This window comes from Polychytrium aggregatum (genome assembly GCF_025602895.1).
Source record: "Polychytrium aggregatum strain JEL109 chromosome Unknown BJ171scaffold_1, whole genome shotgun sequence".
Classification (NCBI taxonomy): Eukaryota; Fungi; Chytridiomycota; class Chytridiomycetes; order Polychytriales; genus Polychytrium; species Polychytrium aggregatum.
In genome coordinates, this window is record NW_026516203.1 from 318,331 (window position 1) to 346,253 (window position 27,923).

Sequence of the window (27,923 nt, forward strand, 5' to 3'; positions counted from 1 at the left end):
AGTTGAGGGCAATGCAGTTGAGGGTATCGGCTCTGTTGGCCGATCGGCAATGTTTGCTTTGCTCTGGCTGCTGGCGCCTGCAATCACCAGGCATCCTATGTTCGAGAGCATCCGCATCCCGCCTGAGAGACGGAGCACTCTCCGGAACAGCCACAAACAGCCGCAAACAGCCGACCCAGCACCACAATCGATCCAGAGGCAGCAACCGGGGCACGATCAGTCATCCCTGGGCATGCAGCACCTTCACCCTCCATGCACCCCTCCATGCATCCCTCCATGCATCCCTCCATATATCCCTCCATGTTTGCAAGTGTGCCTCCGACAACCCCCAATATTCTTTGTTCGTCATATCCAATACAATCAGCGCCGAATGAATAAGGACACTCAACGACAGCCCCAGAGGATCAAGCGGTCGTCCGTCTGGCAACATGAGATCTCACATCGAGGTGATCTGTTCCGCTCTCTCGTTCCTATCGAAGAACATCCTCGTTGTAAAGCTGCATTTGTATTTAGCACAGCGCCCACACACGATCACATCGGTTCGAATTGCTAAGATGGAGTCGCGACGATCGCTACAACTTCGTGCGAACTGAAGGCTTGATGACGTACTTAATTGCCGAATGTGTTCTCGCTTGAGTATACAATGTACCTGTGTGGGTGGCAGCACGCTATTTAGTCAGTGTTCAGTCAGCCACCTGCTGCTCTTCCAGTATGCCGCTAAGAATGTGCTCATCCAGATGATCGCTTCTTGCTTCGGTTGGGACTCTTATGCGGGATTGCACGTCCCCTCACGACACAAATGCCGCGAGCTTGACACAGCTCTATAACATACAGAAATCCATCTTCATCCTTGTGCTCCTGATAGACCTGTGTCAGCAGCGAGGCCGAGGGCGGCAGGATGTTGTTGACAAAGACAAATATGGCCTTCTCCGGGCTGTATGGATTGCAGTCGGTGAGTCGGCTGTTATCTCGTCCGGTTTCCAAGCCCTGGCTTCGACGGAGCGACCTCTGCGCCAGCAAGTTGCGCCCAACCAAAGCATCCGAAATGGATGCCTCGTCCACTCACGCGAGATTGATTCTCTTTCGGATGACATAGACGAACTGGCCGACGGTCAAGTCGTTTGGAACGCTGGCAGATTATCGGCCGCCCATTCGATTCATAAGGAGGAGAGAAGAATGAGAAGGGTGAGCGGTCGAGGCACGGGCCACCGACCGAGCGACGCCAACACCCAGACGCTAACTGAGCCGCATCCCGTTCTTGGACGAACGAGTGGACGCAATGCTGTGGGCCCCACAGAGACACAGAGGCTCACAGATATTTCTTCTTGTCGATCGAGGCAATATCGCTCTTCTCAGCCTTCTCGACGATGCACGGAATGCGGTCTGGATATTTGAGACGGATGCGATCGGCCTCGGCCTTGCGCTTCTCAAAGGGATGCTCATCTTTGAATTTGGATCTGACCATCGCGGAACGGGTAGGCAGCTTGTGCTTGGAACGCTGGATGCGACTCAGGCACTAGAGATGATGTTGCTTGTGCTCGGGGGTGGGTGATATTTCACCGGCAGCTCGGGAGGAAAAATGACTCGATGCGGGGTGGCTATGGGCGAGGATGTCGGTTTCCGTCGATATGCAACTTCGAGGATGAGTTGCTGGGAGGTGCGAGCCCGCTTGGCTTGCAGGAGAGGTCGCCAGTTGCCCAGGCAGAGAAATGCGCTGTCGACCGGCCGACGGAAACGGGATGCGGCCTGGGATGGTGGAGTGGATGGCGGGGCGATGAGGGAGGGGGGCTGGCGCGGCCGGACATGGCCCGCTTTCTCTCCGCCGCTTCGGGCTGTTGCTTGGCGTGCCCGTCCTGGATTGCCCAGTCCAGAACGGCTCACATGCCAGACTCAGACACCAAACGATGCTCTGTCTGCATTGGTATCCCGGCTCTAACGTGGTGGGCAGTGTGCCCGCGTGCGGTCGCTGCGATGGCGGAGCTGCGAGTGATCCATTGAATATATTGCATCTGTTTGGCTGGGGCGGCGAGCTGGCCTGGACTCGACTGCAAATCCTGGCCTATGAACCGGCTCTCGGCAACTAGGAAAACAACTTTAGGGTGTGATCGGCACCCGACGACAGGATCCAGGGCTGCGATGGGTGGAACTCACAGTGCAGCACACCTGAAGGTAGATCGAGGGGTGTTAGAGATGGCACGACAATAGTCGAAGCACGACAATAGTCGAAGCACGACAACCCCTGCATTGTGCTTGGGATGCTGCATTGGCAATGACAAAGCTGCAGCGTCGATGCGTACCGAGATTCTGGGTGATGTCGTGCGCTTTGAGCGTCTTCAGGGGCACAATCAGCGGGTTCATCATCAAATCGCTGTAAACAGTGCCGTGGAAGACGTTGACGGTGCCATCGTCACTACACGATGCAAAGAGCGGATAGCGCTTGTGGTAGGTGACGTGACGGAGGGCAAACTTGTGATATCTGCGGAAAGAGATATACCACAATAGACTCCGGTGAGATCACATGATGGCATACAGTGGGCCAGTTGCGATGCGACGACGTGGGCGAAGGGGGTCTGCACCTCAAGGTCTTGTAAGGCTTGGCAGACAGATCCATATCGAACCAGCACAGCCGTTTGTCGTAGCTGCCGATAAGCACATGATCGCCTGTCATCCACAGTAAACATTAGTCGACAGTGACTGGGTTTGCGCGGCAACCCAATGCACAGCATGACGTGCAGCGGGAGAGCGCGGGAGGCGCTCGGGCTCACCAGAAGGATGAACGTCCATGCTGGAGATCCATTTGACGCCAGCCTGGAGCTTCTTGAAGAGCTCCTGCTTGACCAGATCGTAAACTCGCACGTTTCGCTGGGTCTGGATGCGGTGGTCGTTGGCCGTCAGCGAGGTGTCAAATGGCGTTGGCGAGCGACCCGCAAAAGTTCCGAGCTTACCGCGACAAAGAGAACAGGCTTGCTCGGGTGGAACAGCACACGCTGGACAAGTCCCTTGGACTTCTTAAAGGGGCTCTGCGTTTGGTGCGTCGAGAGCTGGTGCACCAAGACAGCAGTGTGGGCAGCTTCAGGAAGAAGGTTGGTAGTGAGCAGCGCTTTCTTGAACGACGCTGACGACGAAACACCGCAAAGTGCAAGAAGTATGCGATGCTTACCATCGGGGCAGACCGTAGAAAAGTAGTCGCCTCTGCGGTGCCAGACGACGCTTGTGGCGTACTGCAAGACCGGTCGCGTATATGAGCGTCGGCAACACACGTGTATATTGGCCATCATTGCGATGCAAACACCCACCTTCTGGAGCTGGATTTTGATGTATCCACTTTCCAATCCCCGAGACACCTTGATCCAGTCGCTTTGCTTTTGATTGGAGTCTGCCAGGCCATGGGGCGAGTTAGCAACGTCGACATAGGGCGAGCTATGCCACAGGGACGAGCGAGCCGAAACGAACCATCGTGTTTCTCCCAACCCTGAGCAAGCAGCCGGTTGGTTGCGTCTCGGATCTCGGCGCCAGTGATGTCGGGATTGAAAACATGGACATTGTTGCGTCTGCATGTGCCGATACGAATGGCCATTTAGCATCAGAGTCAATTTGGCCGTGGAAGCATGATGCCAGGTTGGGTAGCCGTGGAGCGATGCAGCGGTGGCTCGAGTCACGGGTTAAGCCGTGGTAGGAATGAGATGCATGGGAAAAGACCTCGAATGTCCCCAGGCAGTCCCGTCGGTAGTGCAGCTAACTCGCTCCAGACGGTGTGCGGTTGCATCAAAGTTCCACAGACACTTACTCAACCAATGCAACGATGGAGACAGACGGGTTGGGGTTCCACGAAACCCACGAGACCGAGCCTTCAAATTTGAATGTTTTGATGCACCGACCAGTCGAGACTTCCCAAATCTTGGCGGTCTGGTCATCCGAACCTGCGAGCAGACACACATGCATTCCAGCACGAGATTGATCCGCATGAGAAGTGTCAGAGAAGTGGCATAAGCCACAGGGCCAGCGTCGCCGCGATGGCAAGTAGCTGGTGCTATGCCTCAGCATGAAGTCGCTCCTTTCTCAAGACGCACCCGAAATGATCCACTGGCCGGTGGGATCGAAGGAAAAGTTCCGGACACGGTCTGTGTGACCACGGTAGACGACAGCAAGCGAGGAGGGGAAGGGTCGCAGGTCCTTTGGACTGGGGAGCTTGGGGATAAGCGACTCGGGATCGATATTGATCTGTGGGACCACAGCAAGTACATTAGTGCAATCCGCGCCCGGCACACATAGGCAGCCGCAGCGACATTACGACTGTAGTCGAGCCCACCTTATGCTTGATCATACGAGGGCAGAGGTAGAGGTCCAAACAGCGCTCAAAGCGCTCCTGAATGAATCGCTGGTATCCTGCGACTTGGCGCAGACTCGAGTGCCTAATAGAATGTCGAGGAGGGAGGACTGATCAGCGGGGTCGCTCGAGAGCATTTGATCGTTATCCACGTGTCTGTGACTGGTTGGCCTCGAGAGACGACATACTTCTTTGGGATAAAGTTTTGCGGACGGTCTTCACGGTCGAGTGCTTCCCACTGCTTGACTTCCTCGGGGGTCGGGATATACTCGGCTGGAGGGTTATATGACTCCATGTGGTCTGGCCAAGCAAAGCATCCGTGTAGTGAAACAGTCAGCCCCGATGTGGAAAGATCGACCGCACTCCGGTTCATCAGATTCGACATGGCCGACGCTCGATAACGCTCATGATGCTGATGATGATGCTGATGCAGTTGGCGCTACTCAGTTTTCCCGTGAACGACATACGTGGTGGCGCGACTTTCGGGGCCGGAATGTGCATGGGGTGCGGCGTAGAGGGCTCGGCATTGTCGGCCCAGATATCAAAGAAGGCGGGCTCCACAACTTCGGGCTTCTTGACCACAACACGACCCTCTCTAATGGCGCGGACGATTTTCATGATCTGCAAGAAACCCACAGATTTAGACTGGAGGCGCTAGATCCCTGGAAACAGAGGCAGTGGATAGCGACGAACATATATGTCGCAGCTCAAGGCAAGCACGCACCCGCTTGGCCTCCCACTTGGAGGGAATGAAACGCCGCTTGGGTTCAGGCGCGCTGGAGAGCGGGTGGATTTCGGTTTTGGAGGTGAACCACTCGACAGTTGGCTGCAATGAGCGGCATGGCGTTGGCACAGGTTGCCAGTGAGCAGGATTGATCGGTAATAATTTGCGTAAATCGGTGTTAATTGGTGTTGATCAGTGATCATTGTTGTTAATTTGTGACGATCAGCGCTCATTAATGTTTGCACAGTCAACTCGGACGGCATCTAGGCCCGGTATGGAAAGGCAGCGTGCACACAGTCAAGTACCTCGTAAGGGTCGTATTCACTATCGGCAAACGTTCGGTTCTGGATTCGCTTGATCATTTCGAGCTCCTTGGACGACAGAACAATGTTCTTCTGCTGTACTTTGTCGTATACCGACCGCCTGGGTTGCAAATAAGAGTCGTGTGTTGGAAAATGTTGCGAGTACGGGACGGTCACAATGCAGTTGGCGTTGCGGCGGAACGAGATCGCATACCAGAGATTCGGGTCGTCCATCTTGGCCAAGAATGAATCAAGCTCGTCGCCTTGCTGGGGACGGGCAATTTTCTGACCATGGATGTCGTAGCCGATGTGGTCATAGTCCTCGTACCACTCGATGGGCACGTTTCCGATGGTGTTCTCGGTTTCCTGAAAGGTCGGTCCAATCGATGGGTCAGCATCTGCTCACAAATGGGAAAGCGGGCCGCCGATTCTGTCCGCACCTCGTCTGATGTATCAGAGTTGTACACTGGATCGATTTCGGGACGCCTGTGGTTGTCGTTGACGGCGATGTGGTCGGAATCCAAAATGAAGCGAGGCGTTAGACTCTGTCGACACATGCCATCGCCCCATCAAAATATAGGCTTCCGAGTTGTGAGCTGCAAGAGAGACGGCCATATTTTCGATCACTACCTTGGTTTGGCTGAATCGCGGCTGCGAACTGAGCCCACGAGCGTGCCGCTTTCATCGTCATCACCATCGTCATCGCTGCTCTGGAGCTCATCGTCATCATCCTCGTCCTCATCGCCATCCTCGACATCGTCCTCAGCATCGTCATCGTCATCAGCGCCCTCATAATCCTCATCCTCCTCGTCGTCGTCATCTTCATCATTGTCGTCGTCGTCGTCGTCGTCCTCATTGATCTCGGGAATCTCATCGTACTCCTGGTCGTCTTCTTCAGCATCTTCGCCCTCGTCTTCGTCTTCATCGTGGCTGTCATCCTCGGCGACGTCAAAGGTGTACTCCTTCGGAGGGGGCGCAGGGGCCTTGGATCTGGGCTTTGTTGCAGCTGCAGGCTTTTTCGCCTCGACCAAGGCAGACGATGGTCGCTTCGGTGCCATGACGATGTTGCGAGTTGTGGATGTGCAATGACCGCGGCTCGATAACCTTCAGGGCGAGCAAAGCATAGGGAGACTTAGTTGTCGACATTGCCGGCCCATCAGCCGACGCCCGCACCGGCGCTGCAGCTCTGTATGCTCTGCATGCCCCGCACGCATTCCTGCTGCTGCTCATGCGCGCCATACCCAGAGCCGATGTGGACGTTTGGCAGAGCAGAAACCCAGGCTGTCGTTCGTCCGTGGTGCCGATCGATCGATCTTGTGCTCGACAGCATCAAAAAAAGTGAGAGGCTTAATTAATCGATCACGTGTCTTTCTCCTTGCCTTGCGCCTTTGCGCGCTTGCGGCTTCATGGCTGGGCAACCAGCAGGACCAGGAGCCGATCTGGACCAGGACGATCCAACCATCCCCAACGAGTCGCCCCCCCCCGGCACCAAGAGTATCCACACTCGGCCGACAGCTTCCATCCGGGCCAGACCAAGTGGGTCAACAGCAAGGCGCACAACCCCCCTGCATCCACCCGACCAGCCAGCCTTACTCGACCAAGACGCGAGCCTGCAGATACCGATCACTTGCCCATACGCAACCTCACCGATCGATCCGACAGAATCAATGAGCTCCGTCGCCCGATACAAGGCTGCATGCGCGATTGCGGCTCCTCCCAAGGAGCTACGAGGGCACCAGCAGAAAGTGCACTCGGTAGCCTGGAACTCCATCGGCACCAAGCTGGCCTCAGGCTCCGTCGACAAGACCGTGCGCATCTGGTCGCTGGACAGTCGCCTGGTGCGTTTGCTGACCTTTCCCTTTGCAATGCGATCTGGGTCCGGGCTTCCGCTTGAACTAGCTGCATGATGACACTCCTGACTCAACGATTCATGATGCCCCATGATTGCTGCAGAACCCAAGCAAGGACTCTGTTGAACTGAAGGGACACACTGGAGATGTCGACCAGCTCTGCTGGGACCCAACCAATGCCGACCGACTCGCCACGGCCTCTGTCGACAAGACTGTTCGGATCTGGGACATGCGATGTAATGACACCGGCGCCAGTGACACCAGGAGGCCCATTCCCTATTCAGCTCGCGAGCGCAAGACTTTGTCGATGTTCACTGTCCTGATCGCTCGCTTTATTCTGCTGCCGTCATGCATCCTCCTCGACAGTGGCCTCGTCGCGGGCGGCGCTAGTGATACCGACAGTCGGCGAGAACATCAACATCTGCTGGAGCCCCGACGGCCGACACATTGCCGTCGGCAACAAGGTGGGACTCAGGACATGCCTCTCTGCAGGGCGGCAACAGGACAGGGGACCGGCATCAGTCCCATCGATCGGAGCTTGGGCAGGCATGCGTCGTCCACCCGACGATGCTCGAGGCAACCACGAGCAAGACTAACCGAGCGAGATTTGTAGGACGATGTGGTCTCGTTCATCGATGTTCGCGGAGGATCGGGGACAAAGAAGGAGTACATATGGCACAGGATGAACAACGACATTGAGGTGAGCCACTGCGGCAGTTGTAGTGCGGGCTGGGGTGCTCGTCTTTGGCAGTCGGCCGTATGAGCCCCTCACATTCCCCTGCGCCAGATCCGGGCCCTTTTGTTGCATCCCATTTGCGCCTGCGGCATCAGAAATCCACACCACTGACGCTATAGCTGTCATCACAACTCCTCAGATCAACGAGATCCGCTGGAATTACGCCAACGATCTGTTTTTCCTTACCACGGGCCAAGGTACCAGCAAGCGACCCCGCCGATCTGTCTCCATTGCTGGTCCGTTGACTTTGCTATTGTCTCGCTACTGTCCCGTCCAGGAACAATCAAGGTCCTGGGCTTCCCATCCTTCGAATTGGTCCACTCTGTCAATGCCCACACCGCCAACTGCTACTGCCTCGAGTTTGATCCAAGGGGAAGGTAATGGCGGCTCCCATCCATTCCATCTCGTCTTGCTCAAATGGTCGCGAAAGTGCTTGTTTCGGAACGCAGATGGGCTTTCGGTACCCAAATGTCGCTGGCAATGCGACTGCGAAACAGTAAACTGACCCCGCAGTGGACGGTCCATAGATATTTCGCCACCGGAAGCGCCGACGCTATCGTCAGCCTGTGGGATCTGGAGGAGTACGCCTGTCTGAGGACATTCTCGAATCTGGAGTGAGTATCTGCTCAGCGACGCTCGTGCCTCTGGTGGTTGCGTTTGGCACGATCTTCATGGCAACGGTCTGGGCTCACCAATTGCATGTCGGCGCTGTATGTGTTCCTCTTCAGCTGGCCAGTGCGCACCATCAGCTTCAGCCACGATGGCGAGCTGCTTGCGTTTGGCTCCGAGGATCACATTATCGATATCGTAAGTGTTCGCAGGTCCTGCATCAGTGTGTGTTTGCAATGACCTGCCACGGGAGATATGGAGAGCCTCTGTTCTCGACTGGAAACGAGGCAGTAGCAATGCCCATAGTAACCCATTGTCCTCTCACAAACTCGGCTCTGCTGTCCGACACAGTGCCACGTCGAAACGGGAGAGCAGATCCATACCATCGCCAGCACAGCCGCCACCAACACGGTTGCATGGCACCCCAACCGATACATCCTTGCCTATGCTGGAGACGAAGTCGATCGGAACAAGCAGCACGAAGGGAATCTCAGAATATTCCACATGTCATCATCAAGCACTTCTCAGAGCACCTCCTGAGGGCGCTTGGCCCAAGCGACATAGCAAATACACGGCCCTCCTTGCCGATTAGCTTCGAGCATGTATTGGTTTATCGCAGGCACAAGTGCGGCAGTGGGCGTCGGCTAGTTTCCGACACCCTTTCCGCCAAAGCAGCAGCTACAGCCGTCTGGGTTTCTTGGCAGGTCGTTCGTGGGTTTCGCTAATATTCTTGGCGTTGACGGCATGGGTGTTGGGATTGTTGATGATGCGGGTGGCAGTGAGCAGGAAGCCGCCAGTGCCCGAGGTTGTCATGAACGGGTGCGTGCCTCCGCTCTGGATGGGAACCTGTTTGTGGAGTGGGAAGTCGGATGCCGCGAACATCAGCGACAAACATCAGCGACGAACAGAGCACAGAGATGTGAACATCTTGGGCAACAAAGGAGGCGCCGAAAGCAGTCCGTCGTACCTGATATTCTCTCAGCCAGCTCTCGGTCAGTTGCGCATTAATGTAGTCGGGCGAATTGCGCAGGAACATAAAGGCTTCCATCAGTGTCTAACAGAAAAGTAGCAGTACGCGTTAGTCCCGTAAGCCGGTGTTGATGCTCCCTGTAGATGACCAACGGAGCGGCTCGCCCAGAAGCGACGGTATCCGCCGTGAATGAAGTTGCTGAATAACGCACCTCCTTGTACGGGGAGTAAACAGCCACTGGTCTAGAGCCAGCAACGAGGTGCCCAAGCTTCTCTAACAGCAACACAGTGTCGTGGCGGGAGGCCAAAACCAGTCTGGAGTGCAGCACAGTGAAGGCAACGTCAGTCTCGGTGGATACCATGCGATAGGCTTCGACAACTTGTCAATGACGACGACACAGCTGCGGCCACGATACCGCCGGGCCGCTGCGATACCAACCCATCAAACTCTCCGGCATTGAGCGTATCTCGCAAGCCCTGGTACTTGGCGTGCTTGGCCTCGATCCGAGTGTTGCGCTGCTGCCATGTTTCGCGGGGAGTATCGACCTGAGGCAGCCCCTCCGTTACTTGAGCGACGAGTTTCAACAAAAAGCAAGTCAGCAGCGGCGACTGGTCGAGTGTTCAAGAGGCGATGCGGCCGAGTGGTCGTGATGCTCCAACGCCGGCTGATGGGGTACACCTACGTTCATCTTCTCCAGCTTCCAGTCTTGTCCAGGGCAGGGTCTTCAGACAGCCTCGGACGCGCTCGGAAAAGTTCATGTATCGGAGAATGTCATAGTTGGGGTTGTCGTACTCATGCAGACCAAAGAGCTGGCCGTGCCCTATCCGTATCAACAGATGTATGGAGTCAGCTTCTGAGCGGGCTTCGTCAAAGACAGGCCGACCACAGATATAAACCCGCGTGGGTCAAAGAAGCAAATTATCGCGCCATATTGCGTCTCGCCATCAAGCATTGTCCGGTACATCAAGCATCGTCCGGTACATCAATCATCGTCCGGTACATCAAGTATCGTCCGGTACATCAAGCATTTTCCGGTACATCAATATCGGCACGAACCTCCAATGCGCTCCAGCAGCGCCGAGACGATCAACCCCGAGGTATCATCGACCACAAGCATTTTGGAGCCAGCGCGGACGTTCGTGAATGCCAGCAGCTGCGCTAGCGTGTCGACGCGAATGTCGCTGTTTGGAGATGCCAGACCTTGATAAGCCTCTGTCCTGGATGATCGAATAGACTGGCAAAGTCACGCAAGATGCACAAGACACTGCCACGTACCGAATCTTAACGGGCTTCTCCTTGAAGAAGAACTCGCACAGTCCGTGGATCGTGGGTTTTCGGAGCTGGATGATCTTGGAGAATCTGGTTTTATGCGCAGCGGGGAATCAGTGACCAATCCGGATCAAGACCCCGCGGGAATCGGTGCGTCGATATCCATCCATCCGTACTTTCTCTCCTTTCGCTTGATGTACTTGGTCTTTGAGAACTCGGTCTTTTTGTCAAACGTTGAGCTGGAGTCGATGATCTTCTTGATCATGTCCTGTGTACGATGCAGGGAGGTTGGTTGAGTCTGATGGACGACGACCGACTCCCCTTCGCTGGCACTGAGGATTGGGCATAACCGCCGGGCTCTTGGGTCTCACCTGGGCAGACACGTTGCCCTTCAGGCCTTCCTCCTTCAGCTGCTCAATCTCCTCCTTGGACAGCTTCTGCGAGTTTGTGTCGTCATAAATCTCGCGGTTGTTGGCGCCTTCATCGGCTTCGACGTCTGCCAGCAGCAAAGCAGGCCCAAAGCGGAAAAGACATATACCGATCCATGAATGTCAGGCTCATCGGATCAGACTGCTCATACTGCTTGATGAACATCTGCTATCGCTCGGATGGGTGGGATCGTCGATAAAGCTTGCAGGTCAGCGCAGACCGCAGCTGCCGCTCCCCAAGACCCAGCGCAGCGCGCTCGTACCGAATGCCTCCAGCAAATCCTTGCTTGTAGCCGGGCGGACTTGATTTTTGTTGTAGATCTCCATGGGAAGCTCAAAGAGCTTGCCGATGACATCGTTGACTTGGAACTGCCCAAACTTGCCCAGCTGCACGTTACTAGATAGAGCGCGTGTCCAGCGAGAGGCGGATGTCAGAGATGAGAGAAGGAGTGTACGGGCGATGCCACCTGTGTGCCTTGCAGCCCCGACAGGAGGTTGATGCAGGCCGATGGACATACGAGTCTCGTTTGAGTTGGACGAGCTTGGCGTTCCCGCTTGCCATGCAGACGAGCACGAACTGGTTCTCGGTCATGATGTCCTGCTGGTCGTCGCTGTCGTCCTCGCTGGGGCCCTGGTTGGGACGCACATCGTTGGTCTGCTCCAGCTGCATTTCAGACATGGCTGCTGTCGGCGGGGCGGGCGGCTGCGATCGGTCGATCGGGCGATGGCTGCTGGGCTCGTGTTGGCATCGGGCGATGCTGGGGTCGCGGACAAAAAATGCGTGCTCCTGCTAATGAAATTCATATACCGGAGGCTGGGTCTGCATGCCAACAGCGTCACCAGCCGCGATTGCGGACGAGCACAGCGCCCGACATCTCACCCCTCCTCCTGCCTCTGCTCCCGCATCTGCCCGGGCCAGCCTGCACCGACTCTGGATCGGACTGCCTCTCCCCTCTTCTTCTATCTGCTCCGTGCCAGCTGCTTCGTCTGTTTTCACCGGTTGTCGGGATGCTGAACCGAACGCACGTCAAGTTCATGGTCGTTGTTGCCGTCGTCCACACGATCGGCGGTAGGTTGTCGTGGGCAGCGATTCGCCCTGCCTCGTCCCGGTAGTCTGCTCGACGGAGCTCGTCCTGCACGCGGGCTTATTGCTCAGTGCAGCCGCCATCTCACTCTACATTACCTTTGACCAGTTGTCGTGTACATGGGACGGAAGCTGGAGCAGAAGACCCACCGCTGAGGAACGCCAGAGCCCTGCATCCACAGAAGGAGGCATATCCCGCACACTATGGCCAACGGCCGCTGGTTCGCTCGACCCTGAATACACGCACACCTCCATCCTTATTCACAGTCGCCACCCACACCGTTCAGATCGAATGCGTCGGCTCTGACTTTGCTGCGTCGTTGTCCTGCGATGCAACAAAACGACCAACAATCTGCGCGCGGCGACCCTCGCCATGAGCACTCGCCATGAGCACTCGGCTTCACCGCTACCCCCACTAATATGGGTCCCGCGCTTGCAACCGAGACTCTGTAGTTGGAACAGTCCAATCTCGCAACCGAGGACAGGGCTATTGCGCTCAAGTCCATCGCCCGGTGGAGATCAGCCTCGTGTATTCGTGAGTTGCTCGACCGATCGTCGTGAAGGCCCAGATGGCCTCTGTAGTCTTGAATGGCATCACGGAGTGTGTCCATTCACATATGCCCGCTCGCGTCATCAAGTGCACAGTGCCCCTCCCGGTCCGCCGTAGTGTGTAGACTACTGCAGGGAGATGTACTTGTGCAGGCTGGACGGAATGGCATCGATCAGTCCCTTGCTCTCCAGCCACGATCGGCTGAAGAGTCTGGACTGGTATCGGTAGGCGCCGTCGCAGAGAATCGTGACGATGTGGTGACCCGGGCCCAGGATCTTGGCCACTTGGGCGGCAGCGGCTACGTTCAAGGCCGAGCTGGCACCGATAAAGAGGCCCTCCTCATCCAGCAATCGGTACACTGTCGCTATGCTGGCTTCGTCGGGAACGTGCACAGCGTCGTCCAGAAGCTCAAAGTCGGGGGCGAGGTTGTCGGTGACTCGGCCCTGGCCAATGCCTTCGGTGATGGAGCCGGCGCCTGTTCGCTCCAGCTGGCCCGTCTTCTTGAGAGCATACAGAACCGAGCCTGGAGGGTCGGCGAGGAAGCACTTGACCTTGTTGTCGGAAATGGTCTTGAGATACCGAGTGGTGCCAGCAAGAGTGCCGCCGGTGCCAGTGGCGCACACAAAGCCATCGAGGTGTCCGTTCATCTGCCGCCAGATCTCGGGGCCGGTGGTTTCCAGATGGGCGCGGCGGTTTGCAGTCTGAAAAGTCGACAAAAGGATCCGCGATCAGAGGCAGGCTCACCAACGGAATTCAGCAAACGAACCAGTTCCCGGCCTCCGGTCGCTGACTCCAATACGCAACAACACCACGATCTGGGCCGCGATGGCTGGTTGGTCCTTTGGTGCCATGGAATCGGAGTGTCGAGCACACAGATGCCACTCACATTGTCGAACTGGTTGGTCCAGACCGCGCCCGCGGTTGTCTCGGCAAAGGCTTTGGCCTGGTGGTTGTAGTTGGCTGGGTCGGTGAAGGGCACGGCGGGAACGGCACGAACATCGGCTCCCAGCATCTTGAGCAGGTCAATCTTCTCCTGGCTCTGGGTGTTGGGCATGTAGCTGAGACACAACGAAGTACAGCGACAGATTGTCAAGGAGTCGCACTGGTGAGTGGCTGCTGACCGACTCGGTGCCGCTCGGTTGCGAGGTCCCAGTGACTATGTCTCCGGTTTGGGGGACCAACATCCACCGATACGCCAGCTCGGATCAATCGTCGGTCGGCAGCTTCCTGACCGATGCTCGGCTTGTTGTCGTCCTAACGTCGCTCCCTGTGACCGATGCATGCCATCACGACTTGCGCTACTCACATCACGCATTTGTATCCACGAGAGCGACAGACATGGGCGAGACCGATGCCGGTATTGCCGGCAGTGCCCTCGACAACAGTGCCGCCGGGTTGGAGCAGGCCTCGCTCCTCTGCGTCCTTGACGACAAATAGAGCAGCGCGATCCTTGACAGATCCACCTAGAGAAGCAAGCCCGTGGGCAATCAGGTGAGTTCGGCGCATTGGCAGCCCGCCCGCTCAAGCGTCTAAATCGATGGGTCCGTCGGCAAGCATGGCGAGCGATCATAAGGCCAATCGCTCGCGGTGCTGAAGGGTCAACCCCAGAGCCAGACCCAGAGCCACGAGCTCGTGTGCCCTGAAACCCGGCAGCGTGCAGCGACGTGGGCCTACCGGGGTTCATAAACTCGGCCTTGCCGTAAATGTCGCATCCCGTTTCCTTCGAGAGATGGTTCAGGCGGATCAGAGGCGTGTTGCCGACGGCGCCGGTGAAGCCGTCGACGGGGCCGTTGAGCGAGCCCAGGGCCGATCGCCAGGACTGCATGTGGCGGCAGTGCTTGCCGATGGCATAGAGGGACGAAGATGCAGCGCGCTTGAGGAGCATGTCGATAGGCAGGAAGCTGATGCGATCCAGGCTGATGCGATCCAGGCCACTGCGATGCGATATCCAGGCAGGCGCCAAGGGCTGTTTCGGCGGTGGTGGTGGCGGGAACGGGAGGTGGCACGAGATGAGATGCGATTGCGAAATCCGACAGCATACCGCCACAGAGCACTGCCACAGAGCACTGCCACGGGCGGACCCTTGTCTCCTTTGGCCAGCCAGCCAGCCAGCCAGCCAGCCAACGACCGATCCTGGTTGCTGCTTGGCCTCCATCTGGTCCGTCGAACGACTTGTCTGCTGTCTGCTCGTCCACAGCACACCATGTCGACTCCGTTAGCGGCCGTCCGCCGCCTGATCCCGCCGCTGAAGCCCGAGCGATACAAAGGCCAGGCCGGTGCGTCGATGCTCTCGCAGATGGCGACCGGCTGAAGCTTGTCCTCTGACACCCTCGTTCGTTCGCTCACTCGCACACGCATCTCCCTCCCGCACCCTGCTGGCTCTGACAGGCCGGATTGGAATCCTCGGCGGAAGCGAAGAGTAAGAGACTGCTCAAGCGCCCCGATGGCGGCTCCATGATAGCTCCGCGGATCACTTTGGATGGTCGAGAGGCTTGATCCAGCAGCAGCAGCGGCAGCAGCAGCAGCAGCGGCAGCAGCAGCAGCAGCGACGGCATTCCATGAATCTCGTCTTCACGCACTCTCTCCGTGCATCCGGGCTCTCCCGTCTCACGCCTCCCGCTTCGTTTGATCAGATACTCCGGAGCGCCTTATTTTGCTGGAATATCCGCTCTCAAGGCCGTATGTACAGGCGACAGCAGACCATTGTCTCCAGCTCGGATGACGGGCCTCGCCGCCATCTCTCTCGCAAGGGCCACAGCAAGCCCTGGCCGATGCCGAGGCTGTCGTCTCGGGCGGAAGTAAGAACCGATTATAACCAAGCGTTGTGAACAGGGCGCCGATCTGTGCCACGTCTTTTGTGCCAAGAGCGCAGGCATCGTCATCAAGGTAATCCCAGACTCGCTGATCCGGCGCTCCTCAGACGCCTCGCCGGCAATCTCGATGCTCAATCGGTGCCCTGTCTCACAGTCACGTCGTTTTGTTTGATATTACGATCCAGTCCTACTCCCCGGAACTGATCGTGCATCCTTGCTTGTCAACGGAGAGGTTCGTCTCAATCAGTGCAACGATGCGTGCCCGCTCACAACCCCCAGACTTGCGGCAAACAACATGGGTTCTGCAATGTCATGTCCCCATGTGCGCGTGCACACCGAATCCGAGCTGATATTTCACCAGCCTGGCCAGGCCCCAGTCAACCTCAGCAATCGAGACAGGCAGTGAAGCCTCCCAGGCTGCCGCGAAGGTCTCGGCCCTGTTTGGCCGCCTGCATGTACTTGTCGTCGGCCCGGGTCTCTCTCGCGATCGTGTAATGCTCGACACTGCAAAAGAAGTCATCCTGGCGGCCCGACGACACAATCTTCCTCTTATTATTGACGCTGTGAGTGCCCAGATCGATACTTTTTTGCGTGGGTCCAGGACAGCTCAGGCCAAACTGGCAGGACCGGAGCATGCGAGCACACTCGGCTATCCCGGCGCAACCACTTGACAATGTGTCTCGCGGATACCCACAGGACGGACTCTTCCTGGTCCAGGAGGATCCCTCCGTCATCCATCAGTACCGCCGAGCAGTCCTGACTCCCAACGCAAATGAGTTCAAGCGTCTGTGCGAGAAGCATGTGAGTGCGCGCAATCAAACATATGTGTTGCTGCAAGTGTCCGCAGAGTCGGCTGGTGGGCATGGTCGTACTCGGCCGCTGCCCTTGCTGGAAGAAACAGTATTCCTCATTCTCGTGCGATGCGATCCGTTGTGGCGATCTGATAACCCACATGGTTTGCTCGCAGGACATTGACGTGGATCATGATGGAACCGCGGCTCAAAAACTCAGCAAAGCACTCGGCAACGTGACCATTGTGCAGAAAGGCGCTGTCGATGTGATTACGGACGGATTGAACGGTTAGCAACTTTGAGTAACAGACGCTTGCAGATTCGGACTGCCGCCAAGATAGTTGTTGGAATGTCTGCGTGGAGGCCAGCCTTCATGTCTGCGTGGAGGTTTACCTTCATGTCTGCGTGAGTGCCCACTTTTGATGTCTGTGTCGATCGCTGTTTCGATGGCTGATGTCTGTACCGCTGGCATAGTGCTCAAGTGCGACATTGGAGGAAGCAACCGACGGTGCGGCGGGCAGGGCGATCTGCTCGCTGGCAGTCTGGCGACGTTTCTTGGCTGGAGCACTCACTTCCCGGCCGACAAGTATGTATGCCGAACAGTGCAGACGACAGGCCCGAGTACTTGCGCAATGATCGGATCATCTGATGTGGGTGTCTTTCAAAGTCGGTGCCGACGATTCCTCTAACCACTCTGTTGTGTTTCGGCTCGGATCTCTGGCTCAGCGCATCGGAAGCCTCGCCACAGCTCTCTGCCTGCTATGGCGCATGCGTGCTGACCAGACAATGCTCGGCCGCGGCGTTCCAACGCAAGGGTCGGTCCATGATGACAACGGACATGATCGAAGAGATCGGCAGCGTCTTTGGGCAGCTGTTCCCGGATTCGTAGCCGGCACTCGGCGAATATTCTGCCCCAGTCGCCTGCGAACCTGTTGTAACGAGCGCATGTTGGGTCGGCTGCCGGGGACTGCACATGGAGTGCCCAGAAATATATCCTTGGCCATCTCGATCTGCCTCGTTGGCAGGTCATGCCGCCAGCCATCACGAGGCCCCTCGCCCAAGACAAGGCCCGCCCGATTGGACGCCCTGGCTCGCCCGAACTTGCACTATCAATTTTTTTCCGGCCCCCTCGCGGCTGCTCATCTCGAATATGAATACACGCTGTAGACCAAGATGCAGCAAAAGTTGGAATCCAGCCATGGTCGGTTGACGGCATTTGGTATCACCTTGAGCCGATTGACGGTGGTGGTGGGCGATTGGTGTGGAGGAATGACCAATTGTATCATTGTTGGAAGCTCCACTCCGATTGCGGACAAGAACCACCACCATCTGAATCTCTCTGGTTGGAAACCTAGTCAAGCGTGGCTGTGTGTCAGCGAGATGACATGATCATTTGGCTATCAGGCAAGACTCACCTTGACAAGATGTCTTCCCACGACTGATTGAGCGAGCGATGCGTTTCTGGATCTGAATCAAGGACGCCACTGTGCAGTATCTCTGCCAGCCCAAAATGCGCTGGTTTTGAGGAGATTCTTTCTTCCCCAAGGGCAGAACCAGCCATCGTCGCTATTTTCTCGCACTGATGGCTCCCAAGCTAAAGTCACCACCCAGGTGATGAAGTGGATCCAGAGCACCCACAAGGCCCTTGGTCTGCAGGAATGGATGAGCACCACACCAAGTCCCAAGATCCCTGGGTTGGATCCCTTCCTGCGATACATCTACCATGTGTTCACTGGAGACATGCTGGACAAACAGCTGTACTTCAGCCTGACCCGGCGACGGCGATTCAAGCGACTCGATCTCTACGGCAAGCGACAGCGCACCGTCCACGAGATGTGCAAGCAAGTCATCGACCAGGCACCAAGGGAGACCGACATCGTGATTGCCTTTGGGAATGCCTCCTGGAAACAGGGGAAGGGATACGCATCCAGTCCCAGGAGACTCAGGTTCGCCAAGTACTTTGAGCAGTTCCACCACCACCAGAGACGCCCACCAGACCGATCCGTCTCCAAGATCCATGTGTGCTCGGTGAACGAGTTCAACACATCACAGGTGTGCTCACACTGCCGGGATGCCAAGCGACTCGAGAAGGTCGAGCATCTTGATATCGAGAAACCACACTTTGTCCGGAGCTGTGCAAGCTGCCATACGCTGTGGGATCGAGACATCAATGCCTCAAGGAACATGATCTCGGTATGCCAGTCGATCATCGCCCATGGAGATCGACCGGGTGTATTCAAGACTGTGCTTCCCAAACCAACCAAAACCACTCGATTGCCAACGAAGTCAGGAGTGCAATGCCATGGCCTGCCCGCTGGGCCTACAAGTCAGTCAGCGGGCTTCAGAAGCCAGAAAGTGACTGTCCCGTTTATTTCTGGATAGACTGTAAGTATCTCGCACTGTTCCTTGAGTATTTCGACAGTGGATGCCGGGTCGCCCATATTCTGGGCAGTCCACTTCGGGGTTGCCATCCCTCTTGGGATGGTTGATGGGAGGTGTTTGACTCCCTTGTGCAAAGTGTGTGTGTGTGACGGCGAGAGGCTTCTCGCCTTCCCTCGGGGGTCTCTCGCCAAAGACTGCTCTTCTCGCCGACCGAGGTGGCTCCGAGAGCGCGTTTTGTCGTTCTCGCTGATTTTATTAACAAGAAATTTTTTCATAGTGTTGGTCCTCATCGTTTCCTGCGAGACCCAGACCCGGCCCTCCCTCTTCTGCATTTGGTCGCTGCCTGCTTCGGCACCTCGCCTCGACCCGACCCGAAACCGCCATGGACCTGACGAGGACGTGGCTGAACCAAATTCTGAACCCGGTGCGCTTGCAATCGCTGCATTGCTCACTCACTCCCTCGCTCACCCATCGTGCTGCTGCAACTCGCGGCCTCACCCCCCGCGGCAGACATTTGAGCGCTATTCAGTCCTTGGGCATGGCTCGGCTCCGCGACAGCGATAAATCCGATAGCATTGGATGGGCCGCTCGAACTATCGCCATCGGGGATATTGCTCGCTCAGCATCACGACGATGCTAACGCCGGCCCTGACACTGGCCCTTGCTCTTGATATGAATCCCCCCTCCCATCATCCTGCCTGCTCCTCCATTCAGTACTACAACAAAGATCGCACATTCTTCGATGTCGATCGTGTTCTCTCCAGCTTTACGGGACTCAAGCCCAAGACAGATTCGTACAGTGGGTGTCTTCGGCTGCCGACTCGCAGGGCGGTCGTGGATGGATAGCGCCGGGCAAGCCGCCCGGACAACCAGGCTTGGACAGCCTGGGCATTGCGAGGAATGCTGCTGAGGCACTCGACATGGATGAGGACTAACAAGCCCGGGCTGCTGTGGGTGGTATCAGGACAGGACGATGGGAAGACTCTGGTCCTGCTCTGTTTGCACGGCACCATCCCAGTAACCTACCGCGAGTCCTCCTACAACATCCCAATCGCCATATGGATTCCGCTGTCGTATCCGATGCAGGCGCCGATCCCGTTCGTTGTCCCGACGGCACAAATGCTGCTGCGGCCTGGGCGGCACATCGACAGCCAGGGCAAGTTCTACCATCCGGTCCTAGCCAACTGGCATCTCAGCGCCGAGGTGAGCGGTCGGTTGCAGCTTGCTCCTGCAGCTTGCGTCTGCAGCCGAAGGATTCATGCGCTCTCTCTAAACGCTGTGGGGCCGAATTCGTTGCTGTTGCCTTTGGCCGACCCAGGGAGTCATATATATGCCACATATGCACTCCAACTTCTGCTGCTGCACTTCCGTCACCGGCATGCTCGTGGTCCTCAGAATCCAGCGTGTCTGTTCTCACCGATATACAACCTCACCATCGCCACTCTTCTGTTCCCGCCCCATCGGCTTTGCTCTTCTCAAACAACCAAGTCCAACTTGCTTCAGCTAATCGCAGCCATGCAGGATGTCTTCAAAGCCGAGCCGCCCGTGTATTCCAAGCCCACCAACCCAGGCTTCAGCCCACCTGCCGCCACCAGAGCATTCAGTCCGCAGCCGTCTCAGTCGGTACCGATCCCGAGCTCGTCGCCCAGCAAGGGCACTCCAGCAGGACAGCCGGCCTCCAAGCTCGGCTCTTCTCCCTCATTTGCGTCGCCGCCGAGCTATCCCGCAGGCACCGTTGGCTCGCCGCCTCAAGCCACTGCGAGCCAAGTTCCGTTCCCAGCGCCCAATTTCGCCAAGCGCAATACCTCACCCCTGATACCAAGCACAGCACTACCCAGGTCTCAGAGTGCATCTCCGCCAGGTCCTCTCATCCAGATGCCCCGACCTCCGTCGCTGATCGACTCGCAGAACTACTCCGCCCCCAGCGTGCCGTCAGGTAGCCACAGAGCGATATCGGATGCCCTCGCCTCGACTGCTCTGCGCTATTGCGATCAGGGCGGTGCACGCAACTACTTTGTGCTGCTCCAAATCTAACCATCCGAGCTTGTCGTCGTCCATGCAGATGACCAGTCTGCCAAACTGTCGCAGCTTCGATATGCACTCAGAGACAAGCTCAGAGACAGACAAGCGCAAGCACAGCAGCGGATGCGCCAGGAGATGGAGTCGCTGTTGCTTGCCAACAAGCAACTCAATGAGGGCCGGTTCAGAATCGACGATGTATTCAATCGGCTGGTGGGCGAAGAGGTATGCGCACATGTGTATCGCAAGGCACGGATGACCAAGACCCCAGTGAGAGCAAAGGCTGCGGACTGACATTCTGGCTATGACTCCCACTGTGCGTCATGCCTGTGGCTACTGTTAGCACCAAATCCAAAAGAACATCCAAATCCTCAAGGAAAAATCTGCCGAAATCGAGCAGTTCAACCAGGAGCTGTCCAACAAGCCTGATCCAGGAGTCGACGACATTCTGGCACCCGTGTCCGCCGTCCATGCCCAGTGAGTTGAACAAACTGTCGCCACCAAATCGACGGTCAGGGGAGAGCGTGTCGTCCATGTCTTCTGTCCCTTGATCGTGACGGCAATCTGATACCCCGAGCTCGCTGACATTGCAATCCAGGCTGCTAGAGGCCCTGGCAGATGATCAGGCAATCGACGATACCATCTATCAACTGCGAGAGGCCCTGAGCGTCAAGAAAATCGATCTTGCAAACTTCATGCGGGTATGTGTGGGGTCGACTGGTCCGATCCCTCAGCGAGCGCGGCGATTTGGCTGGCGGCGAACGGCATGGCTCGCAGGCATTGGCTTCTTACCGACTTTGCCTGTGCAGATCGTTCGGAACCTCTCCCGCGAGCAATTCATGAAGCGCGCGCTGATACTCAAGATCCAAGGCCAGCTGGCCACTCCTAGTATGGGCTATCGCTAGGCCGCTGTCTTTCAGAATCGAAAGTGGAAGCTGAACGCCGCTTGCGAAAGTGGTCGAATCAGCACAGCCGTTCGGTTGGCTGACGGACGATCAGCGGCATCTTGGCGAATGGATGCCATTGCATATCCGAGTTTGCCTTGTCCTGAGTCCATGGACCAGCCTTCATTGAAGACCAAGGCGAGCGGGGCAGAAGGGGCTTTTTTTCCTTTTATTGGATATTGGCCGGAGATGAGTCGGCAGCGACGGCTGGGTGCGGTTCAAGAGGAAGGGTCTCGCTTGGAAAAGGTTGGCTCCGAATGCTGGGTGAAGGGCAGGCGCTCGGGGGGAGCCCTCGCCGGCTCCTCTCTAGCCATGGGGAAGCAGGCAAGCGAGCCCAGATCAGTATATCTCTGAGCGGCGCTTTAGGATGAGTCGCCATCGTCGCCTGGAGATCGAGGACTGCTGCAATTCAAACTGGGTGGGTACGTACCCTGGCTTGCTCCTCAGACATTCGTAGAACAGCCGGAAGGTGTCGCTTGACCAATCCATGCGCTGAAGCGAGACAATCGCATCGTGCATGTGGAGATGGCATCGGTGGGGGTTGACCTGCTTCGAGGCCCGCTCCCAAGCACTTGAGCGAGTGCGCCGGATGGGGATTTCAAGGGAATGCAATCATGCGCAATCCACACCGCAGAACAGCAGCGGAAAGCCAGAGGGCAGACCAGTCAGTCAGCCGAACGAGTTCTGGCGCAACCCAGCATCGCTGAGCGCAACGAGAGCGGGAGTGGAAAAGGCACTTTGGCCGGCTTGGTGAGCGAGCGGACTGGGAACTAACCCGACACCGAACTTGGCATCGACAGATCGCTTGCGGCGCTGGACGTCGGGATCGCTCAGGTCGGTCCAGGAGGAGTTGCTCTGGTCGGCAGGGCCGGTCGGTGTAGACTGAGACATTCGCTGTGCAAAGTGGACTGGGGACACGCAACGGCGATGGTGCGACGGTGCGATGGTGCTATGGAACGATGGTGCGATGGAGGTGAAGGATCGAGACAGAGCAAAAGGCCAACTTTTTCTGTCTCATGGTGCGAGCGCCGAGTGTCCTCTCGGCGAGAAGGTGCTGCCTCGTCGCACGTTCGGGCTCGCTCCTGATTCCAGATCTCGACTGCATTTCCACCCGCAAGCGCACCAGCCAGACTCTGACGACATGCTCTCGCATCCGCTGTCCTATGCAGCCGTGCGCACAGGTCTGCACTCGATTGCGCGGCTGCACAATAGCAATCCGTCGAGGCCGTTTGCAGCGAGCCACGCGACCGTCTCAGATGCAAACCATGCCATGCTATGCCGTTGCTATGCCGTTGCTATGCCGCTGCTATGCTGTACTATCTTGACTAACGCCGACACCCGTCTCTGGACCAGATCTCGAGCTGCAGATCTCTGGGGAGGCTGTGTCCCGCCATGCGCCTGGCGAAATCGTCGCAGTGAACTCGGTTGCCGGCGGTGCCGACTGCATCCACGCACGGATCCGATACTGCCCAGCATCCGATCTCGACGGCCTCGCCGTCTGGGCGATCGAGAAGCGGACCTATCACCCTACCGACGCTCTGCGCACCGCCTGTGCCTCGGTATTCGGCTCTGGAGATGGCACTGGCTTGGCCATACGCAAGGTGGGTGCCGCAGCTTGGTTCGCTGTGCACGTTTGCTATCGATGTGGCTCTCGGCGTGCTTGGAGGAACACTTGTAAGCTCGACGATCCAGCAGCGGCATTTTCAAACTTTCTCGATGCTTGCAGGCCGCCGCTATTCTGGCCAGCAATTTGATTCTCAACATCGATCAACGCCGCTATCCCGCCCAAGCCATCGATCGTCTTGTCGCTCAGTCCGAGACCATCAAGACATTGCTGCTTGGCAAAGCCCTGTTGCTGGACGATACGATCGTGGTGCATCTGTTCTCGGAGGAGTTTGTGCTGACGGTCGGGAGGAGCGACGACCCTCTCCGAGCGGGCACTTGGCCCCGGTCCGTTGGACCGTCCTCGGCGCTGCACATCAAGACAGTAGACGCTCCAACCGACTCGCCGAGTGTGAGTCGAGGTCATCCCGCCGAGGGCCTTACAGCGGCACCAGCGGTTGTATCGACGACAGAATCAACGACGACGCCGACAGCAGCAAACATGCAGACGCTCCTGAATCACATCCAATCGTCGCTCTCATGGACTCCCGACGGCTGGAAGCAGAAGAGCTGGAGTGGCATCGTCGTCGGCAATATGACTTGGGGCGAGAGGCAGCAGCTGCACCGCCGGCTTTCAGGTACCAGCAAGACCCAGCAACCCTGTGTCGTTGTCACAGTCCAGATGCGGATCGGTCGAGTAGTCCATGGGCTAAACCACACCGCCCTTCTCACGGGCATCTCTGGCACAACGAAGATACGTCCGTCCCAGTCAAGGTTTTGAATTGCGCCACATTTCGGAACGGTGAGAGTCATCGATGTTGGCTTGAGACCGATCGTAGCAGGATCGATGCTGTGGCGATTGTTTCAATTGCTGCTATTGATACCTATGATCACTGTTGTTGATACGTATGATCGATGTGTTTACTCTGCTTGTGGCGATCTGCAGCATACGATTTGGATCCCCTGCTGCTTGAGATTTCGCAGGTCCGCGGCAAGAGAATCGTTGTCCTGGAGGAGTTTGATCAAGTTGCTGGTCGCCTGAGGAAGCAAGATGCTGGCGGAGGTAAGTACTTTTCCAATCCAAAAGAAGTCTACGAGTGTACAGAGGCGCTTCTCCCAGTCCTTCGGGTGCAGCAGGCGTATTGCACTCCGTTCACACACGAATGGGTGTATTTTCACCCCGTTTGGGCGGCTCTCATGCCACTCTTCCGCAAGCCAGCGAATGAAATGGACACTACTTGCCAGTGCGACCCGCTCTCCAGCCCACTACGAGCAGGAACGTGTGCTAACCAACAATCATCCATCTCCTCTTTGTGGCGTTTGGGCCCTCGGGATGCCACGATGTAGATCGCGAGAAGGTTCTGGAGTATATCCTTTCATTCTTTAGCCCAACAACCACCGAAACATGCGGGGTATTTCTGGGTATGTCTAAGCATGTCTAAGCATGTCTAAGCATGTCTAAGCATGTCTAAGCATGTCTAAGCATGTCTAAGCATGTCTAAGCATGACCAAGCATGTCTAAGCATGTCTAAGCATGTCTAAGCGTGTCTAAGCATGTCTAAGCATGTCCAGGCATGTCTAGACTCGGATCGCTCTTTATACGCTAGTGCGCGGATACCACCCTGTCGGCCAATGCGACCTTGTCCTAGTGCAGCAGTATGCTCATTCTGTGCTCACTCCCAGCCATGACGGACCGGCCAATGGACCTTGATACCGTCGTAACCCGCAGCGGGCGCTTCGATGTGCAAATCGACTTTGGTATGAGTAGAGTTCGCTTCTCATGCATCCAAGCCGGTTTCGAGCACGGATCTCCATGGACGTATGCCATCGGGTTGCTCATGGATTCGGTGGGGGCAGCAGGCGCTCGCAACCTACATGGCACTCACTCTTCGAGCTTTCTGCGGCTGTGGACGGTGACTCAGGAAGTGCAAGAGAGAAGAACACGATTTACCGCCATCATCATCTCAAACACGCTGGAGAAGCCAAGGGCTTCCAAGGGCTGTATGGAATAGACTCGATCTTGGAAACGCTCAGGGTGAGTGTGCTTCACCATCGACACCACCGAGGTGCCCGGGGTACGCAAGCACCATCTTGAATATTGGCCGCCATTTCCACTTTCTTTCAGAAAAGCGTCGTTCTGCCGTTTGCACGTCCCGAAATCGGGCTGCCAAAGCCCCGCGGTGTCCTGATATGCGGTCCATCAGGTGTGGGTAAAACGACGCTTGCCATGGCTCTGGCAACTGAGCTTGGCTTCAGCACAATCTACGTCGAGGTGAGGCCATCGGACTCAAAGCGAATGGCGCTGGAAAACTCAAGCATAGTCTGGCTGCGACTGTATTGCTCTGGCAGAACCGACTTGCTGCTAAACTGCCTGACCAATCCACTGCGGCCCCCAGGGCCCCCAAGTACGAAGCAAGAATGTTGGCCAGTCCGAGAAGAGCATTGCTGATCTGTTTTCCAAAGCTCACAGCGACCAACCCTGCGCCATCATCATCGACCAGGTGCAGTGACTGCGTCCGAGCGACAACTCGGCAGGGTATCGCTCGACCCTGGGGACATGTTCTCCAGAGCCAGTTTCCATTCTGCGTGGCTGCGATGGCGCTGACTTCCCGCCACTGACTCGTTGTCTCCCAGGCCGATGTGCTGTTGCAGGCTCGAGGCAGCTCATCCTCGTCTGAAGGCACCGACGACCGAATCATCACTTGCTTTCTGACAGGTTGGTCGGCCGCTGCGCAATGAGCTTTGTTCGGGGTACTGAAACACCAAGAGAGCGTGGTTTGGGCAATTCTGATTCTCTCCTATTTTCACGGGATGCACAGAGCTCGACGGCGTCCGGGTTCGCCGGAGTGCTGTTCCAACGACAGCACAGAATGTGCTGGTGATTGCAGGTAAAGGCTCACATACTTGCTCTGTCGATACTTTGCTCTGTCGATGCTTTGCACCGTCTCGCCCGTTGCAAACTCATGGTTCTTTCTTCTTTGCACATCCATGTGCGATCGGGCTATGGGACGGAGGAGCTCAGTGAGCAGCCGCCCAGAAAAGATGGATTCTGCCATCCTGCGAAGAGGGCGACTCGATGAGCGCATCAATATTCCTCTGCCATCGCCCGAGGTAGGGAGCAGATGAGCGCATGCGGAGGAGCAAAATCATGGTTGGGGTTCTATGGCCAACCCGTAGGTTATGAAGACGCCGTTGGTACTTGAAAATGACACCCTAGAGCGACAAAGCAAACAGAGAGCAGCAGCAGCTGGGATCTTCAAAGTTGCACACATGCTTTCTGCCACTCACCTTCCCACCTCCGCAGAGCCGGGCCGCCATACTGCAGGGCATCTTGGCCCGGACACCAAACGCGCTGTCCCAGACCGATATTGAGCGTCTGGCCAAAACAACAGAGGGACTGACAGGTTCGTCAAGACCAACAGGGATTGTTGGATTCGATGCGAGCTTTGACCCCGTCGCGTGCGGCTGGTGAGGAGAGGCGACTATGCTGACGAGCTCTGTGGCCGACTCGGTGCGCATGACATCCTGTCCAGGTGCGGGTCTCGTCCAGCTCTGCAACAAGGCCACAATGGATTGCATCCGCGAAGGACTGGAAGGCGATTTGGAGAAGCAGTCACCAGTGAGTATCTGGCGGCGACTCGGGGTGCGCTTTGTCTTTGCCGGGAGTGGGTGGGCTCGATGGCAAGAAGCGCCAGCGCCGGGAAGGGTCGGCGGACAAGAGATCAGCCATGTTCAGCGATTGACAACCACACGCTTGGACAGGTCGAATGGAGACATTTTGCAGTGGCCACATTCCAATAGGCCAAACAGCAGCTTGGTGAGCTGACTCTGCAAGCCTGGAGGCATCTACAATCGGAACGATAGGTTGTAAAGATAGCGGGAAGCTATGTGTATTCAGTCAACCAAACGACCGGCCGATAGGCGTCGTGGATTGTTCATGAATGCTCAGTGCGACTCGACAGCAAAATAGATGGGAAAGAAAGACAAGATCATTCAAAAGAGCGGCATAAAGGAGAGGAGCTGTGGTCAAACGAGACGACTGTAGATTGTCCGCTCAGCAAAACATGAATGAGGGAGGGGGATCAAACGCAAGCAAGGAGAGAAGGAGAACGGGCAAGATGGGCGCAAAGGGAAGTGCAAGCACAAGAAAGGAGGGGGGAAAGGAAGCGGAAACTACAGATGGAGAGGACATAGCAAACCAAAGTGGGAGGCGGTGGACGCCGCAAATTGAGCTGCGCCGTCACGCATGTTTGGTGATGGATGGAGCAGTGAATTGAGCCAGCGAATCCCAAAATGTAAATACCGGGCCATTTGGAGGGAGTGGCAGGAACGGCGGCTCTCGAGAACGAGCAATGGAGTGTCCAATCGAGGGCCAGTAGTGAATGAACGATCGGTGACGGAGGAGGGCCCAAGGGGTAGCGATTGTGAGAATAGAAAGGCGGCAGCGCAGGCGTGTAGCGTGGACTACGACCTCGCTTGTAAGTAGACCCGGAGAGAGCGAGAAGGACAGCAGTGGTCGCGGC

General features: G+C 56.8%; 10 protein-coding genes across 10 annotated transcripts; 5 read left to right on the forward strand and 5 right to left on the reverse strand.

The window, feature by feature from the left end:
- Window positions 1–486: 486 nt before the first annotated feature.
- BJ171DRAFT_484502 (symbiosis-related protein) lies at window positions 487–1,794 on the reverse strand. The gene is made up of 4 exons (XM_053108997.1): window positions 1,314–1,794; window positions 1,067–1,129; window positions 833–934; window positions 487–649 (listed from the first exon to the last, which is right to left on the reverse strand). Exons 1-4 carry the CDS (start codon window positions 1,463–1,465, stop codon window positions 610–612), a joined length of 357 nt encoding a protein of 118 aa, XP_052971672.1. The 5' UTR covers window positions 1,466–1,794; the 3' UTR covers window positions 487–609.
- A 187-nt stretch (window positions 1,795–1,981) lies between these two features.
- On the reverse strand, window positions 1,982–6,641 carry BJ171DRAFT_453745 (NUC169 domain-containing protein). Its single transcript, XM_053108226.1, has 19 exons — window positions 6,595–6,641; window positions 5,984–6,457; window positions 5,794–5,839; window positions 5,568–5,719; window positions 5,357–5,474; window positions 5,052–5,153; window positions 4,795–4,948; window positions 4,516–4,627; window positions 4,310–4,412; window positions 4,071–4,221; window positions 3,788–3,920; window positions 3,454–3,551; window positions 3,297–3,376; window positions 3,161–3,221; window positions 2,946–3,070; window positions 2,766–2,868; window positions 2,577–2,661; window positions 2,298–2,476; window positions 1,982–2,163 (listed from the first exon to the last, which is right to left on the reverse strand). Exons 2-19 carry the CDS (start codon window positions 6,409–6,411, stop codon window positions 2,081–2,083), a joined length of 2,313 nt encoding a protein of 770 aa, XP_052971673.1. The 5' UTR covers window positions 6,412–6,457; window positions 6,595–6,641; the 3' UTR covers window positions 1,982–2,080.
- Window positions 6,642–6,783: 142 nt separating this feature from the next.
- Window positions 6,784–9,126, forward strand: BJ171DRAFT_453746 (WD40-repeat-containing domain protein). Its single transcript, XM_053108227.1, has 9 exons — window positions 6,784–7,191; window positions 7,307–7,439; window positions 7,570–7,667; window positions 7,817–7,903; window positions 8,079–8,136; window positions 8,217–8,316; window positions 8,467–8,553; window positions 8,668–8,746; window positions 8,900–9,126. The coding sequence occupies exons 1-9, from the start codon at window positions 7,021–7,023 to the stop codon at window positions 9,086–9,088; spliced, it is 1,002 nt and encodes a 333-aa protein (XP_052971674.1). The 5' UTR covers window positions 6,784–7,020; the 3' UTR covers window positions 9,089–9,126.
- Window positions 9,127–9,183: 57 nt separating this feature from the next.
- Window positions 9,184–11,948, reverse strand: BJ171DRAFT_3696 (Gcd10p family-domain-containing protein). The gene is made up of 11 exons (XM_053107150.1): window positions 11,734–11,948; window positions 11,479–11,612; window positions 11,159–11,283; window positions 10,964–11,055; window positions 10,794–10,877; window positions 10,575–10,699; window positions 10,201–10,338; window positions 9,957–10,083; window positions 9,730–9,832; window positions 9,516–9,602; window positions 9,184–9,394 (listed from the first exon to the last, which is right to left on the reverse strand). Exons 1-11 carry the CDS (start codon window positions 11,892–11,894, stop codon window positions 9,227–9,229), a joined length of 1,344 nt encoding a protein of 447 aa, XP_052971675.1. The 5' UTR covers window positions 11,895–11,948; the 3' UTR covers window positions 9,184–9,226.
- A 140-nt stretch (window positions 11,949–12,088) lies between these two features.
- On the forward strand, window positions 12,089–12,559 carry BJ171DRAFT_594636 (uncharacterized protein; the record flags this gene model as incomplete). The annotated part of the gene is made up of 2 exons (XM_053114536.1): window positions 12,089–12,284; window positions 12,409–12,559. Coding segments are annotated over 2 exons (347 nt in total), but the record flags the coding sequence as incomplete, so codon positions are not given.
- A 415-nt stretch (window positions 12,560–12,974) lies between these two features.
- On the reverse strand, window positions 12,975–14,674 carry BJ171DRAFT_418051 (tryptophan synthase beta subunit-like PLP-dependent enzyme; the record flags this gene model as incomplete). Its single annotated transcript, XM_053107322.1, has 4 exons — window positions 12,975–13,550; window positions 13,736–13,907; window positions 14,156–14,312; window positions 14,524–14,674. 4 exons carry the CDS (start codon window positions 14,672–14,674, stop codon window positions 12,975–12,977), a joined length of 1,056 nt encoding a protein of 351 aa, XP_052971677.1.
- A 378-nt stretch (window positions 14,675–15,052) lies between these two features.
- Window positions 15,053–17,342, forward strand: BJ171DRAFT_576388 (Ribokinase-like protein; the record flags this gene model as incomplete). The annotated part of the gene is made up of 10 exons (XM_053113747.1): window positions 15,053–15,125; window positions 15,238–15,268; window positions 15,483–15,528; window positions 15,682–15,735; window positions 15,848–15,894; window positions 16,033–16,225; window positions 16,359–16,463; window positions 16,630–16,741; window positions 16,928–17,039; window positions 17,180–17,342. 10 exons carry the CDS (start codon window positions 15,053–15,055, stop codon window positions 17,340–17,342), a joined length of 936 nt encoding a protein of 311 aa, XP_052971678.1.
- A 1,795-nt stretch (window positions 17,343–19,137) lies between these two features.
- BJ171DRAFT_484520 (UEV domain-containing protein) lies at window positions 19,138–22,251 on the forward strand. Its single transcript, XM_053108998.1, has 8 exons — window positions 19,138–19,259; window positions 19,550–19,634; window positions 19,800–20,038; window positions 20,324–20,771; window positions 20,898–21,079; window positions 21,198–21,331; window positions 21,453–21,555; window positions 21,664–22,251. Exons 1-8 carry the CDS (start codon window positions 19,218–19,220, stop codon window positions 21,757–21,759), a joined length of 1,329 nt encoding a protein of 442 aa, XP_052971679.1. The 5' UTR covers window positions 19,138–19,217; the 3' UTR covers window positions 21,760–22,251.
- BJ171DRAFT_3865 (uncharacterized protein) lies at window positions 21,703–22,769 on the reverse strand. The gene is made up of 3 exons (XM_053107157.1): window positions 22,574–22,769; window positions 22,229–22,369; window positions 21,703–22,104 (listed from the first exon to the last, which is right to left on the reverse strand). Exons 1-3 carry the CDS (start codon window positions 22,687–22,689, stop codon window positions 22,017–22,019), a joined length of 345 nt encoding a protein of 114 aa, XP_052971680.1. The 5' UTR covers window positions 22,690–22,769; the 3' UTR covers window positions 21,703–22,016.
- Window positions 22,770–22,939: 170 nt separating this feature from the next.
- Window positions 22,940–27,201, forward strand: BJ171DRAFT_576391 (P-loop containing nucleoside triphosphate hydrolase protein; the record flags this gene model as incomplete). Its single annotated transcript, XM_053113748.1, has 16 exons — window positions 22,940–22,979; window positions 23,152–23,399; window positions 23,525–23,812; window positions 23,909–24,038; window positions 24,347–24,463; window positions 24,748–24,822; window positions 25,084–25,158; window positions 25,323–25,435; window positions 25,526–25,672; window positions 25,797–25,901; window positions 26,035–26,116; window positions 26,220–26,288; window positions 26,438–26,511; window positions 26,705–26,804; window positions 26,934–27,019; window positions 27,163–27,201. 16 exons carry the CDS (start codon window positions 22,940–22,942, stop codon window positions 27,199–27,201), a joined length of 1,788 nt encoding a protein of 595 aa, XP_052971681.1.
- Between the last annotated feature and the right edge of the window lie 722 nt (window positions 27,202–27,923).